Source organism: Gopherus evgoodei, chromosome 15, assembly GCF_007399415.2.
Source record: "Gopherus evgoodei ecotype Sinaloan lineage chromosome 15, rGopEvg1_v1.p, whole genome shotgun sequence".
In the NCBI taxonomy this organism is placed as follows: domain Eukaryota; kingdom Metazoa; phylum Chordata; order Testudines; family Testudinidae; genus Gopherus; species Gopherus evgoodei.
In genome coordinates this window covers 27,033,016-27,049,294 of record NC_044336.1, presented here as the reverse complement: position 1 = coordinate 27,049,294, position 16,279 = coordinate 27,033,016, and the positions used below count along the sequence as shown (strand labels likewise).

Sequence of the window (16,279 nt, the reverse complement as noted above, 5' to 3'; positions counted from 1 at the left end):
GAGAGGGTGTGATGGGCGGTGTTTAGTTGGAACCAATCTAAAGCCTAGAGCGCTCTGATGGACAGGAAGCTGCACCTCTCAGAGGACATCAGTGGGACGTCGTTAGCCGGACCCAGTAGGGGCGCGCTGGGAGGTTTGACGAGCAGCGAAAAGAGCCTATCAGAGCCCGGCCCATCATGGCGGCGCCCAGCGAGTAGGGACCCGGCGATGTCAGGCCAGGGGGTCTGGCTGCGAGCCCGGGAGCGGCTGCGGCGCTTCCCCGAGCTGCTGGCGGGATGTCGGGACCAGGTCGGGCCGGCGGGCGCGTGTGCAGCGCGGGGAGCTGGGGTCTCCCCAGCCAGTGCGGGCCGCTGGGAGCAGCTCGGGCCCGGGAGGGGAGAGCCGGGCCGGCCTGGGGAGCGACTGGGGGCGGGAGCCCGGGGCTGGTGGGCGGGGGGAGCGACTGGGGGCGGGAGCCCGGGGCGGGGGGAGCGACTGGGGGCGGGAGCCCGGGGCTGGTGGGGGGGGGAGCGACTGGGGGCGGGAGCCCCGGGGCAGGGAGCGACTGGGGGCGGGAGCCCGGGGCTGGTGTGGGGAGGGAGCCCCGGGGCTGGGTGGGGGGAGGAGCGACTGGGGGCAGGAGCCCCGGGGCAGGGAGTAACTGGGGGCGGGAGCCCCGGGCTGGGGGGGGGAGCGACTGGGGGCCGGAGCCCCGGGGCAGGGAGCGACTGGGGGCAGGAGCCCCTGGGCTGCCCCCTCCTCTTGCCCTGTCTAGGTTCTGCTGGGCAGGGCAGGTGCCTGACTCAGCCTTTTCTAACCCTTGGGGTCGGTGACACAGCGAGAACAAGGCCGGGTGTGAATGTTTCTATGGCTCCATGTGATTTTAGGCAGCGGCCTACGGCAGGTGTGTAGCTGCGACGACAACGGGCCACACTGAGCTGCGGAAGGATGTGTGCAGGAAGGAGTTTGAGGCCCTGAAGCAGTGCTTCACACAGGCAGTATGTTGCAGGGAACAACTGCACACACAGACTTGTGGATGGTCCTTGAAGGGGGACAGGCCCGGAGAGTTCAGGGCTATTGTGCTTAGACCCCCTTTGGTGCAGTGCCATAGGCAAAACGTGTGTCCAGGAAAGTAATTCTCAAACCTACGACTCATGCCCTGGGCATCTAAGGTCTAATACACCAGAAATGACCAATATAGCGATAGTCTAGTGGTTAAGGCACTGGACTGGGGATAAGAACCTGTTAATTTTCAGCTGTGACTCAGCAAGTTCCAGTCTGTGCTGCAGGATAACAGTGCCCCTAAAGCACAAGGAAGTTGTGAGAATGAGCAAATGTTTGAACCACTCTGACACAATGGGACAGTACAAGCACAGAGGTAGACTGGGGCTGTTTTGCCCTCCATGGTGATCTTATCTGGCAAAGTCTTCACAACAAAGCAGGAACTGTATGTTGTAATCAGAAAACACCAATCCTCTTCCTCCTAGCTTATCTGACTCACTTCTTTTTACAGGCAAAGACGACAATGAAGTGACGGCATTGGTAACAATGCAGGGGACTGGAATCTAGATTTACAGTCCTGACTGGTGTCTGTCCAGCTGTAATCAGATAGTTCCAGGACAGAAGAATTTGCATAATCTATAATTAAATCAGAAGGAAATGGGAGCCTAATAATGGAACACTCAGTTCTATTTCATGCAACCTCCTCCCCCAGCTGTTTCAAACAATGTCTGGTAATAAATGTTTGGAAACTGTTTTTAAATAAAACTCCAAAATCCGGGTCAGTGTTCTAAGACCTACTCTTTATTCTACAGTTTAACTAGGCAGTCTGGAACGGGTAGCAAAAACTGCAGTAAAACTAACCTTCTATTCTAATGAGTGGCTACACTCCCTTTGTTTGCTGCAGCACATTTAGCCTGCTCTTGGATGGCCCTATTGTTATAGAGCTAGCTTTGTCATGTGGCTTTCCTGAGAATTTAGGATTCCATCTCCCCTTCCCACAGGGTCCTAGGAACTGCTAGAGTGAGCAGAAATGCAGAATAGGTCACTTGAGAGAGGGTTCTGCTTTAGCTCACAGGATTTCATTATCTCTGCCCATATTATAACTCATGCTTAAGTTCAGCTGAAGCCATGGTATGCTAAAGAGTTGCCCCACTACAACTGGGAACCTTGCTGCTAAACCTCCACTTCCCATGTGAATACAGGCTTTCAGACTGCAGCTTTGAAACCTAAGCTCTGAAACTGCTAAGAAGAGGGAAGAAATGGGCCAAGGTTACAGACCATGTCTGAGCTCTGCCTAAGCCGTTGGCAGAGCTCCTCATCCCAGCGGCTCATGTTAACCTCAAGGCTGCCAGGGTCCTCACAGTAGTGCAAGGACACTGGTTAAGTTTAGAGAGTTAACCCTAGGGCTAGGGAGGAAATGCTTGGTACGAGGATGAGTAAATCCAAGCTGCAGCTTGGTAGAGGGTAGGAAGGTGCTAGCTAATGAAAAGCACTCGGATAAGAGCAGGTATGATCCTTGGCACTGCTTGGGGCATGCGCACCCCACTTTACACTGCCGTCCCCCTGAAGCTAAACAATCAAAATGGCATTTCATGAAATCTCCCATTTGGGGGTACAGAGACCCTCCCTTCCCTCACTGCTCTTTTCTCCAGCCACTAGCTGCAGCAGCGGCAGGGGGGATGCAGAATGAGCAGAGTTTCCTTAAGGATACGTTTAGGGCTTCAGTTGCATCACTCCCGTCCCATCCTGGACAGCAGGAACCGCCCCCCAATGGCTGAGAGCAGCTTAACGGTGCTTGTTACAGCAAGAAGAGTTCAGATCAAAATGCTTTAACTTATTTTATTGATTTGTCTGGCGTGGCCACTCCTCAGCCTTTCCCTGAACACTGCAGATACCAGCTGGTCCTAGCATGGAGAAGTGAGAAGTTCCCTGCGTTTGTCCAGCTGGGAACGTCTCATTCACAACACTGGCCAATTCCAGGTGCTGAGGAATGTCAGAATTATCTTTGGTCCCTTTGTGAGGAGCAGCATGTGGTCACCCTAAACTGCTGCTCACATGGTGTACGAGAAACAGTGCTCCCCGTGCCAGGCAGGATCGCAACACAGAGCTGACAGGGGCCAGGGGAGATCCGTGTACACACATTAGGTGCAAGCTGGGCTGAAGGGGGGTGCATAGGGAGTATTTCGTTCCCGCACCCAGAGCTCCCTTATAGCTTTAAAGGGCTAGTTCTTGCAGCAGGGGGCAGACTTTAGATTTGGCCACTAGCAGAGGCGACTGCTGCACAGAGAGCATGTGTGTGACCTTCACAAATGCTGACAACCACACAGAGGCCATTCTAAGGCCTCCTGCCCCAGAGCAGACATTACAAGAGTCCCAGATATGGGTTAATTGTGCTTTGAGACAGGCTCATGGGGGACTCCGGCTATGGCAATCCCGTCTACAACAGCCACTCCGGGATGCATGCGAACGCCCCTCCTGACAACGTACAGCTGCCACAGACATTTAAGCACTCAATAATCGGCTGACTTTACAGATGAGTCCCAATACTGTTCTTCCCTTCTAGGAGCTCAGAGTTCTCTAGTCTGAAGGCAGAGTCATCGCCCTCAGTGCCTCTCTCTCCAGCCCCCATCACAACAGTTACATAGTTCCTGCCTCCAGGAGGTTGATCTGATATGAACTAGATGAGGCTGGGTTAACCAAAGGACTCCAGTTTAAAAAGCCAGACAAAACCCAACACTGCTGAGGGCTACAGGCTCCTGGTAGGGCAAATGTCAATCATTCTAGTGAATGCTGGGGGATTTTTTTCTAACATTTGGCAATCAAGGTGTCTCATTTACCACACTTTAAAATTTACTACTGATCCCCACTACTTGGACTCCTGAAACAAACCAATTCTCTTAGCTTCCTTCCTCCGCTCATGTATACGTTACCCAAGTGTCTTGATTACTGACCTCAATGGATTTAATCACATGCTGAAGAATTGCTCTGGGGGATACAACTATACCAAACATTACATGAACTCTGCAAAGGGAGAAGAGAGGTAGGTACGATTCTGAGCCAACCCTCTATGACACTGTCCCTTTACATCATACGGTTTCATTCCCTGATATCTGCTACTTCTTGCTGCCAATTTCAAGCCGTTCTGAGAGGCGAAGAAGGGAAGCTGCAGTTCCCAGCACAAGCCCCGTAATGCACTTTGGGCAGGAATACTCCCATTAAAAGCACAATTTGAAACGGAACAGCCAAGGAAGAGAAGAAGGTGAAGCTCTTCATTATTGCTAGTGTGCGGCCAACTGAATGATCCCTGGGAGGAAGGAGCAAGACAACAGTAGCCGTTGTGCTTGTTTAAGGCAGCATCTGACATTAACTACACTGATATTCCTAGCACGAACTTCAACCCAACACACGTAAAGCTGACGGAACGGCTTCCCATTGAGAAAAACCTACCCCAGCAATTGGCTAACCCAGTCCTAGCGGACGTATTTCCAATGCGGATCGCAGCATTCCAGGAGAAGTGGAGCCGTGGCAAGCTCCCCCTCCCGAGGCCCAGGTAAGTTGGACTAAGCCACTCACTGCACTTATTGGAGAAACATTTGCAAGGAGACGGTTTGAGCAACCTGGGGACGTGCCTCGATACTGAGTGGGGAAATTGGGGCAGGACGGACAAGACAATTCAACATGAACCAAACAGCACAGATCCTTTGGGAATGGGGAGGACCTTCGAAAGCCAGAGGCCAGTCGGAGCTTCTCTTTCTGGGTCACTGACTCTCCAGTCACCCCAATGACAAACACGGGCAGAACGTTAACATCAAAGTAAATGGATGGGCCGTGGCGGCCCCCAATTCCATGGAGACAGTAGTCTGAGGTCAGAATCAGCCCAAGGACTGTTGGGGCCCAGTCCAAGTGAAGTGCTGCTGGGTTAGACTGTCAGCAGTTGTGTATGCAGCTGGAGTCCAAATGGTCGCTTGCTAAGCTGAACGTTGAATATCGCAGACATTAGGAGCGATAACGGCTTCACCACCAATAGAGCAAGGCTAGGTCTCATCACACCTCCTCCTCTGCCATTTGTTTTATCTGCCGACTGTGAACCACCTGCTGGGCTCCTTCTGCTGCCTGGTTTAATCTTGTCTCCAGGGCGCTGCGGAGGTCGTTCACTTTCACATCTGGAAGAGGGTTGAGACCAATGATGACGCCTTCGCTCGCCTCTGTCTCCTCCTCCAGGCGAGGCGGCAGGTCCCGTCTCCTCCTCCGAAGGTCCAAGTCAGCCTGCAGTTTCAGGTCCCGGTTTGGTTTGACATTCTCTGGGTCTGGTTTCTGATCCGCAAGGAGGGCTGCTCCCTTCTCGCGCTTTAAGGCAATGTCATTCTCAAAGGCATCCTTCTCAGCAGGATCTTTGGGAAGTTTTTCATCCAGCACCTTTTGCTTGTTTAAGTGGCTTCCCTGAGGACCCTGCTCCACATTCACCGTCTTTCCCCGGAAATCTTCTTTCTTAGCCTCCACTTTGCCAGCCTGATTGACCTGGGAAGCCTGCTGCTGCTTGCTGCCAGCTCCATCAGCCTGGTCGTCATTTCCCAGTCTCAGATGTTCCTGTTTATGCTGCATGTTCTCTGCTACTTGCAGTTTATTTGAAGAGTCCAATGGAAGTTCCAGATCTTCGGGCTCCTCTTTATTTGCTGGTTTGGTTTTAGAGTCCACACCAAAGACTCGTTCTGGACCCTTCCCTGCTACCTCCTGACCTTTGACAGCCCTTGGCAGCTCTCTCTGGATGTCAGCGACTGCTCCTGCCACCACCTCTCCAGCTTCCAGGGCACCCTTCTTCTCTTGGCTATCTCCTACAGCTTTGCCTTCATGCCCTCCACCCAATTCCTTTGCTGCGGGCTTCTCTGGATGGTTTCCTGCTGCCTGGACTGCATGTCCTATGTCATTGGCTTGTCGTGAATTATCGCTATGAAGTGGATCCCCTAAGTTCTCTAGAGAGTTTTTAACAACTTTGTTCGCCTTGTGTTGTGGGACCTTCCCACCCTTAGGAAGAGCCTCAGGAATTTTAGGCCCAGCTACACTGACTTGAACAAGAAACTTCATTCTAGGTCTGTGCACAGCCTCTTCCAGATCATCTACATTCCTCTGGTGTTGCTCCGCTAAGTCAACAGGCTGATTGCCAGGCCCTGGCTGAGGAGGCTCCAAGATCTCCTTAGGAAGGTGCTTTGCAGCAACATCTGCTTTAACATCTCTGCCCTCTTCCTCTTTGCTCTTTGCAAGAGGCAGATCAGCCTCCTGTGGTGTTTCTGTTGCAGAAAAATAAATGAAAGTTCTTTTTGAGTGTCTGCCCAGCAGCGGTTTTCCCTTCTCCACCGTGCACCTGCATGTTCTTCAGACCAGCCTATGTGCCAACCCCAGAGAGTGGCAGGTGTTTTCTAGCCACATCCTTACCTTGCTTTGGCTTCTCATCACCGCCTTCCTCCTGCCTCTGCTGGTGCATTTCCTTATGCTGCTCTTCAATCACAGCGAGCAGTTTCGCCTGCTGGTCCAGTAGCTGCTTTTGCTGCACCTGTTGTTCTTTAATCACTTGCAGCAGGACGGCGTGATCAAGCGCCTTCGCCTTCCCAGCTTCTAATGTTAAAAAAAAAAAAGCAAGGGGGAAAAGAAGCAAATGAAGCTTGCTGGGAGCAGCAGAACAGCTTAGTGTGGTTATTGGGAGGAGAGGGATAGGTGGGTACGTGCTTCTCCCTCCCAGAATAACACTTGCACACAGTCTAACCAAGTAACGATTCGTTTCAATCGCTATCCTTCTCCATGGGCCATACGAGACCCTCTTCCATATCTGTGACCCACCATGTCTGCTGGAATACTTCCTGGCCATAGCCAGCCTGGGATACCCTACTCCTCAGACAGTCCCACTGCCATCGGGGGAGCAAGGGCATCGCAATACAGCCCTCTATCAGCAGCGCAGATCCTCCACTAGACAGGAGAGCTGAAAGCTCACAGCAGACAGATGCAAATAAGTGTGTGCAGGGGGTGATCTGTCTGCTCACCCCTCTTCCCCTTCCACATACAGCTTCCTCAAAAGGAAAGCCAAGGGCCCTGCAGCTAACCTGCACCCCAGAGCAGACAGTGGCAGAAGCTACAAGGGGCAATGTTTGGAGGCTGCTTTTGACACAAAAGGCAGAGGCTCAGTAAGCCTGACCAGTGCCCTTGTATTTATCCTGGAAGGGGAGAGGTCTCTGAAGCAAGGCAGAGTCAACAGCTAACCAGATTCAAAACAAGAGGACTTGCTTTTTGGAACCCCCCTCTAATCCCAAAGGGGCAGATGGCTAGGCAGCTCTGACTGCTGGCAGGGTCTGCAGTTACCTCTGCAAGGGTGTAACAGCGCAGTTCAGGCACTGACCCCTGGAGAGAATTCAGCCATTTTAGTGGACCGAGACCATTTACTCCTAGCTACCGCTGAGCAAAGAGGTATCATCCAGTGCCCAGGAGTCCAGCAGCTCATCTGAACCCTGCCAAGAGGGAGCCCAGTCCAGAGAGCCTACCAGAGCATTCGCATCCAGACGTGGAATATCTGCACAGCCCCCCGTGAGCAGCATCCGATTGTAGCCTCTCCAATGGGCAAGGGCTGGCTGGAGGTAGGGCTGAGAAAACGCCCCTCTCCTTTCCCCAGACCTGACCCCCCCCCCCCGGTGCTTTTATCCTGATCAGGTGAATGACGTCTAATAGCAGGCACAGGGTCTGAAAAGCCAACACCACCGCCCCAGACCTGGGTTGCAGCTGAACACCAGCAGACTAACACACGGCACAACCCAGGGGCTGTGCGCTCAGGTTTAACTGTCATGGGGTTAAAGTTTGTGAGAGCCAATTTACAGCTTTGCGTAGAGGGCAGGAGAGGGTAGGGGGAATAGACTGCCAGTCTGAACTGCAGTACGTTTCAGCCAATGAAATCTGAAGTGACCTAGGTGCAGTGAACCGGTGCTCACAAACATGCTAGTAGAGGACGCAGCAATAAGGGATCATAAGACTGTACATTAAACCATGACAAAAACCCTGCTCACTAGCTCTGCACAGACAAACTCTGGGGGAGGCTCTGGAGAACACACAGTTTCTATTTGAATTCACGAGTTAGTTTAGTGCTCAGAAGTCAGGGCCTAGCAACACGGACTTGATTTGAGCCAGGAACGGTGCAAGCTACATGCAGTGTGCAAACCATGCAGACATCCTGTCTGTAGGGAGACGTTACAACATCTTTCTTCTTAGGAAATGCACCTACTGCATATACTGTACAGTGCAAACCTGTCCTGTGCTTTCCCCGACACGCCTAGTGGCATTTCTCCAAAACTCTCTGGTAGTTTCCAGAAAATTACGCCCAAAGGAATTAATGGCAAAGATTAACAGCCTGTAAAATGCCATTTCAATTAAAAAGGGAAGTTGTCCTGCTAATAACCCACAAGGTGAATAAAGGGGAATGTTTTCGGTGCACAGCAGAATGCTATGAAACAAGAGGCAACTGTGGAATTTCCCCTTATATTCCCATGTACAAAAGCCCCATTATGGGCGGGGGAAGTGAAGTCACTGGAAGAGTGCAGCTTCCTTCCCCCCATGTCTGTTTCCTTTCCGCTCATAGCTCGGCAGGGCAAACAGGAGTCCTTTCTACTCTCACTTTCTGGGGGCTGTATGGTTAGCCTTCGGTAGCAATGCTGAAGGAGACGGTTGCAAGACAAATCAAACTGATTTTCATGGAGATTTTTAAAAGCTCAAGTAACTCCTCTCTCAACCTATTCACACACCCAAAACCTGCTGGGCTGCTACCCTGTCACCCTCCCACTTATCTGAATGAGAGTAGAGGGAAACGTCTCAGACCCTGACTCGCTTTGGGGGGCTTTAAAATACCTCTGATAAAAAAGATTGTAAGCAATTTAAAAAAAACCCACAGAGGACTTGGGCATCTCGAGGGGCCACAGTTCAGGAGCTGGGGAAGAAGCCCAGAGAGAAGTTACTGTCAGTAAGGGGCAGCCGTACAGGAGGATTGTGGGCCATGGCTGTGACACCAGCATTTTCCCGTTTCTGTAGGGGGGGAATTCAGCTCTGTACAGAGGAACAGGACAACTCCCACACACCCTCTTATGTGCCATTAAAGCCTCCCACTTAAGCCTTATAGGCCTGGTGCTGTCTCTGCTGGTGTGAAGGGTAACACACACGCTCATGCAATGCATCACAAGAGCAGAAGCCATGCATGCTACTCTTTCATTAGCACTTAGATCCTGGGACTTTAAATCCTCCTAACAATTCCATATGGTCATTCCTTGAGGTTCATACCTGCTACTAGCTTTTTAATCTCAGCTGTTTCAGGCCCATTGAGATGCATAAGGAAGAGAAACAGATTAGGAAAACCGTGATTTCTCTTTTCTTTTACGCAAACCAACAAGTCAAAAGCATCAAATAACCGTTAGTGGCAGGAGATGGGAAAAGCACCTTCATGAAATGGCCAGACGAGGGCCAGATGAATGCTAGATTCTACAGACTCCGCAGAAACAGCCACCTAAGCTCGTGTCCCGCATATGCACTGTGTCCATGCAGCCTCTCAGGATATGGCACGTTCGGTGTCACCTCATCCAGAGCTGCAGGAAGCAGGGTACGCAGGATCTGTTCCCACGACGGAGATTCCCTGGATGTAGCCTAGCGTGTTCCAGCAATTCACGGGGCCTGCAGCTAACCTTCTCTTGGGCTGTTAGGGAACCTGGCCTGTTCCAGTGCCACAGGTGTGATCTGCTGGGCCCAGGTTACACGGGGGCTGCTGGGGTTCAGTCAGTCTCTCTCAAGACCACCATGGTGAGCAACTGGGCACTAGCCGCGGTGACGTGCCACCAGAGACGAGCCTGCGTTCGAGTCTTGGATTTTGCCATCCCAGACTGGCAGAAGCTAGGAACGTTCCGGCGTCTGTCTACACTGCAGCTGGCAGCGTGCTCCCCTGTGCAGGTAGCCGGACACATGCTAGCCCACTAACAATAGTAGTGTGGCCACAGCGGCCTGGGTGCAAATCCACCTGAGCCCTTGCTAGCCTGAGCAGACTGGTGTAGGTCTGTCTGCCTGTGACAGGAGGATGTGCCTTTGGAGATACCCGACTGTGCTGGCTAAGAAGCCGTGGGCTCCAAACCTTTGCAGCGGTGGGAAGAGCGGCTGGGTATTCTGGAGGCCACTACTCTCTTGGAGAAGGTGAACCTCACCGACCTACCCGTGTCTCATGAGCTAGCATGCAGCCCGCAGGCAGGAACAGGATCCGTCGCAGGATGTGGAACTCCTCAGAGCAGAGTTCACATTGCCATTTCCCATGGGGCTTTTATTCTGGCTTTGCTCTTGTTCACCCTGGGGCCTCGCTCTGTACTCTAAGCTTGGGGGGGGGAAGGGGAGAGAGCGCCAGGTCTACAGTCCAGCATGGGTCACAGCACCAGCAGGGCTGGCGGAAGTTTTGCTTTGAAACGAGCCATCCTCTCCTGGAATATTTACCCCTTCGAGACAGCCGCTAAGCACTAGCTTATAGTCGTGTTTTCCCAAGCCGTGGGTCCCAACCCATCAGTGGTACACAGTGGAGTTCCAGATGAGTTGCAGGGCTGGGCCAGGTCACAACCCGGAGCAGGGAGCTGGGCCCAGCCCCACAGGACAGGAGTGGGAGTGTGGGACAGGCTCGCTCTGCAGCGCCTCCCCTCGGCACCTGGCTGGGATCAGGGTGCAGTGCCAGAGCAGAGAGAGCGTGCACGTAACGGCAGGCAGCAAAAAGCCAAAAGGACCCACCAGCCTAAAGTTACATGATCCCAACTACCGCGACCAAACCGTCTGGGCTGTACATTCTCACCTAACGGCGCAGCAGGCTCCCAGGGGGATTGGCAGCTGTGGGGTGGCTACACCCCACTTCGTGCACCCGGCGTAAGGGGAGACTCACCCTCCAGCTTGCTGTCGGCGTTCTCCTGCGGCTTGTCCTCGGCATTTCGGATCTCTCTCTGCTCCGGTTGCTGCGCCTGTGCTGGATCCAGCCTGGCCGGCGGGAGCAGCTCCTGCTTCTCACCTGCGGACAGACAGACCGACCAACCCATCTCTTTGGTTGGAAAGGAAGAAGCAGCAGATGTTCTCTAAAAGCAGCTCCACACTCTGTCCCGCCTCCCCCCGCCCGCCCCCCGCCAACGCAGTTTATATTCAACCTGACAACTGCAAGGGAAGTAATAAAAAAAATATTTAACAATCTTATAGACTCCTGGCAGAGAGCCAATGCTAACTACCTTAGCCAATTAAAATGCAAGAACCGTCCTAGCTAGCTTTTAGATGGGCACTTAGCAATGTGTTACCTGTCAAGATCTCCCAACTCCACGTCCCCAGTGCGTTGTGAGACACATAACAACAGCACGGCACCTGACATTTAGTAGGCTAGCAAACAATTGTTTGACAGATATTATAGTAGCTGTCAAAGACACCAGATTCCTTGTTTCCCCCAACAGCTGCTGAAGGGGCTGTGCATATTCACATGCTAATCTGGTGAAATTAGAAGGGAACACTGGAACGTAGGGAGGAGTAACCTACTGCTGCCTTCCCCTAGCCTAGACAAGAGGAGGATTTGCTCAGATGAGACACACAGGAGATGACTTACCAGGGTCAATTTCCTTCTCTATGGACTTCACAGCCTCCGCAACGTTCCCAGGCTGCTGGAGATTTGCATTCTCCCTTCCACCTGCGGCCTCAGCTCTCTTTTCACCCCCAGGTAGAACAGCCAGTGTCCTCGGCTCAACCACCCGTTTGCCGGGCTCCAGATCTTTGTACAGTGGTCGGCCATCTCGTCGCACCTCCGGAGCATTCTTCAGGTCCTCGAGGGGCCTGTCAAACTCTCTCTGGGCCCCATCTTCCTTTCCTGGTTCTAGGTTGGGCTCCTCTCTCTTGGGATCTAGCTGTGCAGCCTTCTCCATGGCCGGCTTGAGCCGATTTGCATTGGCTTCTTCAGGCGAAGACTTGTTCTCTTCAGATTCTTCACGGTCCTGCCCCTCATCGACGACAACTGCGTCATGTGGGACAGGTGGCTCATGGCGATGGGCTTCTCCCACAGGTAAAGCAATCCCTGGGGAGAAGAGGAGGGGAGAAGGTCAATGGGCCCCTCTGGTGGGATTTGGGGAAATTCCACCCAGCAGACCCATGTCATACCCGTGTGTACTCTCCTGCCCTGATATGTGTCACCCCTTCCAGTGAGCAGTCCTTGCTGCCTAGCCACACACAAGCATATCCAGCGAGCCCCAGGAGCTGCCGCGCTGGGCCAGGGAGGGAATCGGTCTGGACGGGGACGGAATCATGAATTATCTGCAATAATACTGCAAACCACCCCTTCCAAGTATGTCAAGTTGCACCTCTAAGCTCTCGCCCTCTCCTCATCCCCACAACCCCATCTCTGGGATACCCTGGTCAGGCCGGTCGAGCTGCACTTCCTCCTGCTGTTTGGCCTTCGCTTCGTCTCTCTTGGGCACGTCCATGGGCACCTTGATCTGCGGCTGTTCCATCTCTTCCTTCTCGTTCGGCAGCTTCGGTTTCTCACGGCTGTCCTCTGCCCCTTCCACAGCCGGGTCCTGGACTGTAAGCATGGCACAATTAATTGAATGAGGTCGCATGTGGCTGCACTGTCAATCTATAAAAGGAATTGGGGCAATTCTTTTGTCAGTTGTAATCCTGTTTCTCCAGCTGAGTGACACAGGTCTAGGAGGCAATTCTGAGCTCCTCAGTCAATTGTTACTGCTTAGTTTTCTTTACTAACCATCACTCTTTTGTTATCAAGATACAGAACAACAGACAACACAGCTTACTGCGACGAAAGCTGCATGCTGCCATGAACTACCACCGGATGGCAGCATTGATCTTGCGCTGGTTTCTGCCACCACAAAGATGCTGAGCTCCTTCAATCTCTCAGAGCGCTGGCTCCCGGGCCAGCACGGGCGGGGGCTCTGCGGAGAGCCTCTTTCCCAGCTGCGAGGCTACACTCCGGACAGGAAAGGCACATCAACTGGTTTCCTAATTTACTTCTTCACAAGAACAATTGCTATAACTGGCACGGGGATGCAATGCGACCGAGTGGGAGGGGGATCATAGATTGGGCACAAAATTTTAACCATGCAGGTGATGAACCATTGGAACAAACTTCCAAGGAGAGCGGCAAACTCTTCGTCCCTTCATGCCTTGTCTGGAAGGCTGGATGCCCTTTTGAAAGATCTGCTATAATCAAGCCCAAGTTACTGGGATCAATAGCGAGGTTACTGGGTGGAATTCTCTGGCCTGTGTTGTACAAGAAATCAGGCCAGATGTTCAAATGGTCCCCTCTGGCCTTAATCTATGAAATGGGAATGTAGGTGCCGCCCATAAGCTGCTCTCCGCGGCAGCCCACACTATGGAAATGTTTGAGAACCTCGGCTTCAGAGGAAAAACAGAGGAGGGAATCAGATTGTTTTCCAGCTTTTGGGAGATGAAATCACACAGAGCATTTTCTGTCCAATGAACTCGGAAATATTTACTTTCTCTATCAGAAAAACACACTTCTCCACCCCTCCCTCAAATTTCCTTTGGGGAATTAATGCTATAAACTTTTTTCAATGTTCTCCTCCCCCTCCCTGGAACTGGTGCCGTTTGTTACCAGATGAATTCATGGGAAAGAGAGACTGCCACAATTTCAGCTGTGCGGGTCTTATGCAAGTTGTGAAATAGACGGAATGGTACAAGATCCAGGCCCATGTGGAAAGCCCGGCTGGAACAGCTGACAGACTTGAAATCTTTGCCCGAGAGCACTGTGCAAGGTTGGGAAACTAATTCCAGTCTGGGTGGTTTTCAAGGTTCCTTTGGTTAAGTAAATATCACAGGAAGAAAAGGGGCCTGAAGCAATGGTGGACACTGCAGGTCACGCAGCCTGCATCCGCAGCCTTGCTCCCCTTCCCTGGGAAGATGGAGAGCCAGAGTCACTACCCAGTGAAGCCAATGGAAAGATGCCGAGTGGCAGGCGAGTTTTTCTCCCAGTGGAGTGTGGCTGCGAAGCATGGGCGACGGGGAGATGTGCTCTCCCCTCTTTGCACCCCCTCCCCCCGCCCGGCAGAGAAAACTGATTCACGCGAGCTTCCCCTTTCCCAACACGGGGCTGTGTCCCTTTCAGCACATTACCAACCAGCACCTTTCAAATGTGACCCCACCAGACTCTTCAATCCCTTCATTAGCGGGCAGGGAATCCACTTTGCCTTTGAGGCAGAATTCTGGGGGCGGGAAGGGAGGAAATCAAGCATTTCTGAACAAACTCTGGGAGGATGGCAGGGTTCCCATGGAGGGCTGCCGAGCCCTGGGAAGAGAGTGCTCTGCCCTTTGGAGCAAGGATGTTCCCAGCCAAATTCTAGCCTCACAATCCACAAGTTACTTTGTTTGCCCCAGAAAAGTTTTAAATTTTATTGTTATGGGGTCCCTGGTCACTATGCACCCCAGTCCTCTGGCTCATTCAAGAGAAGGCTCAATACAGATTTGCCGTAAACCCAGTGTTCCTTGGGGCCAGGGTATTATTAGGATTAATTCTACAGCAACCCCAACATTTCATAAGCAAAGCAAAAGGGTTCAGGAGCCAAACACACAGACCTTCCCCTCTGACGGGTAATGAAAGAGTTACAAGAAAGCAGGGCTCCTACCTCTGCCTTTCGCAGCAGGACTGCAGCTTAGCCAAGTGACCTAGACAGACAAACCTGTGGCTGTCCAGCAGGCTGCAGCAGGTGAGCTCTCCCCTCCAGTGAAATCACTGGTGGAGGCCCCATGGCTGTACCCAGAACAGTTGTAAATCATGAGATGGCTAGCACGTTACACACATTTCCAAAAACCACACAGCACAACAAAAAGATAAAACCTCCACTCTGTAATAAGGTCAAGTTGCCGCTAAGCTGTCATTTTCGCAGCAGGAAACAAAATTAAGTTCATCATCTGGGCGTGAATTAATGGCCTTGCATGCTGCATTGAACCCTATAAGGAGCTATATGTGGGTTGCAGAGAACAATTTTGCTCAGGATGTGTAATCATCACTAACTGTACAGTCGCCTTTCAGGTCCCTTTGGAGAACGTTACAGTAATGCTGGGCCTCTGAATGTTTTATGAGTAGCGCTGGACTTTAGAGGCAAGGGCTGAGAGGCTATAAAAGCTTCTTGGCTTACAACAACAACAACAACATCTCAGCATCAGATGGCAAGAGGGCTTTCTTTGCTGCTCGCTGGGCCTTCCAGAACGAGCCCAGCACCCACAATGCCCTCTAGCAGGTGTCTCCCTTTGGAGATATATCGGGGGGCAGGGAAGGGGGGACCCAAGACTTCCTAAAACAGATTTTTTTTTCCTCTTAAATGGTTTGCCAACAATGTCTCTAGGCTGCAATAAAATGGCATGATTAGCAACCTAAAAGCTTCCCTCCCCCACAGCTTCTGGTTGGGATTCCAGCAACGGACCCACAACGACGTTACAAATTACTCCTTGCGTGGTTCTTGTATCACTCTTGTCCACCATGTTAATGCCTGTAGCTGAAGCCTGCATCTACACCTCCTGCTTGTTCGGAAGGAGAAGGAGGCCGCTCAGCATCATTCTCCTCCTCCTCCTCAGCGGAGGGAGAACTGAGGAAAAGGAGGCCAGATGTGGCCTGGGAAGAGCAGAGAGTGGATGGGGCACTGGGAAGATTCTGTCGAATTGAGGAAGAAAATACATATTTTGGCCATGGTATCATTCCCAACACAGGGCTATTTTAAGTCCTTGACAGTGTCATCAGGCGCTGCCTCCCCAGGTCTAACCACGAGCGGGCGCTAACAGCTGCAAAGCCCTTGATTTTAAACACTTGCTTCCATTGTCCGCTTTTTGAAAGTGATCAAAGATCATCCTCAGATCTGCTCCTGGGACTGGATCAGTCCAAGCTCAGCCTTCAGGAAGCTCACCGCCCCCACAAATTCCTAGCCTGAGCTCAGGGGCGTTTACTGGCAACTAATAAAAGTTCTGCCCTCACACCACGGCTACAGCACTCCAGTCGCTCTCTTTGCATGTCAAGATGTTTGGCCTTGGAGAGGGGAGAGGTTAGAATAAAGCAGGCCCAGCCTCAACAACATGATCAAAATGATTTGGCTAGCACACAGCTGGCAGGGAAGCCTGATCAGCTGGCATGCCCGGCAGAACAAAGTTCCTTGAGCAGGGGCTCTCTGAGCCTTGGAGAGCACCAACCATACTGTCAACACTTAGCAGGTAACAAGTGTCGACATTTGATTCTTCTGGAAAAAGAATCTGTTAATTGACAAGG

General features: G+C 52.1%; 1 protein-coding gene and 1 long non-coding RNA gene across 4 annotated transcripts in view; one reads left to right on the top strand and one right to left on the bottom strand.

The window, feature by feature from the left end:
* The first annotated feature begins 134 nt into the window (after positions 1–134).
* On the top strand, positions 135–1,759 carry LOC115635604. The gene is made up of 2 exons (XR_003996649.1): positions 135–288; positions 1,493–1,759. It is a non-coding gene; the product is annotated as an uncharacterized LOC115635604 (long non-coding RNA).
* A 1,045-nt stretch (positions 1,760–2,804) lies between these two features.
* The window catches only part of SLC38A10 (solute carrier family 38 member 10), a 46,770-nt gene continuing 33,295 nt past the window's right edge, over positions 2,805–16,279 (bottom strand). For 2 of the 3 annotated variants that reach the window (XM_030534582.1, XM_030534584.1), the window contains 5 exons: positions 12,401–12,571; positions 11,606–12,067; positions 10,907–11,029; positions 6,412–6,591; positions 2,805–6,269 (listed from right to left, as the gene is read on the bottom strand). In XM_030534582.1, coding sequence (XP_030390442.1) covers positions 5,026–6,269; positions 6,412–6,591; positions 10,907–11,029; positions 11,606–12,067; positions 12,401–12,571 — 2,180 coding nt within the window. In that variant the 3' untranslated portion in view covers positions 2,805–5,025. The remainder of the gene's footprint in view (positions 6,270–6,411; positions 6,592–10,906; positions 11,030–11,605; positions 12,068–12,400; positions 12,572–16,279) is intronic. The other variant, XM_030534583.1, reaches the window with a different exon arrangement.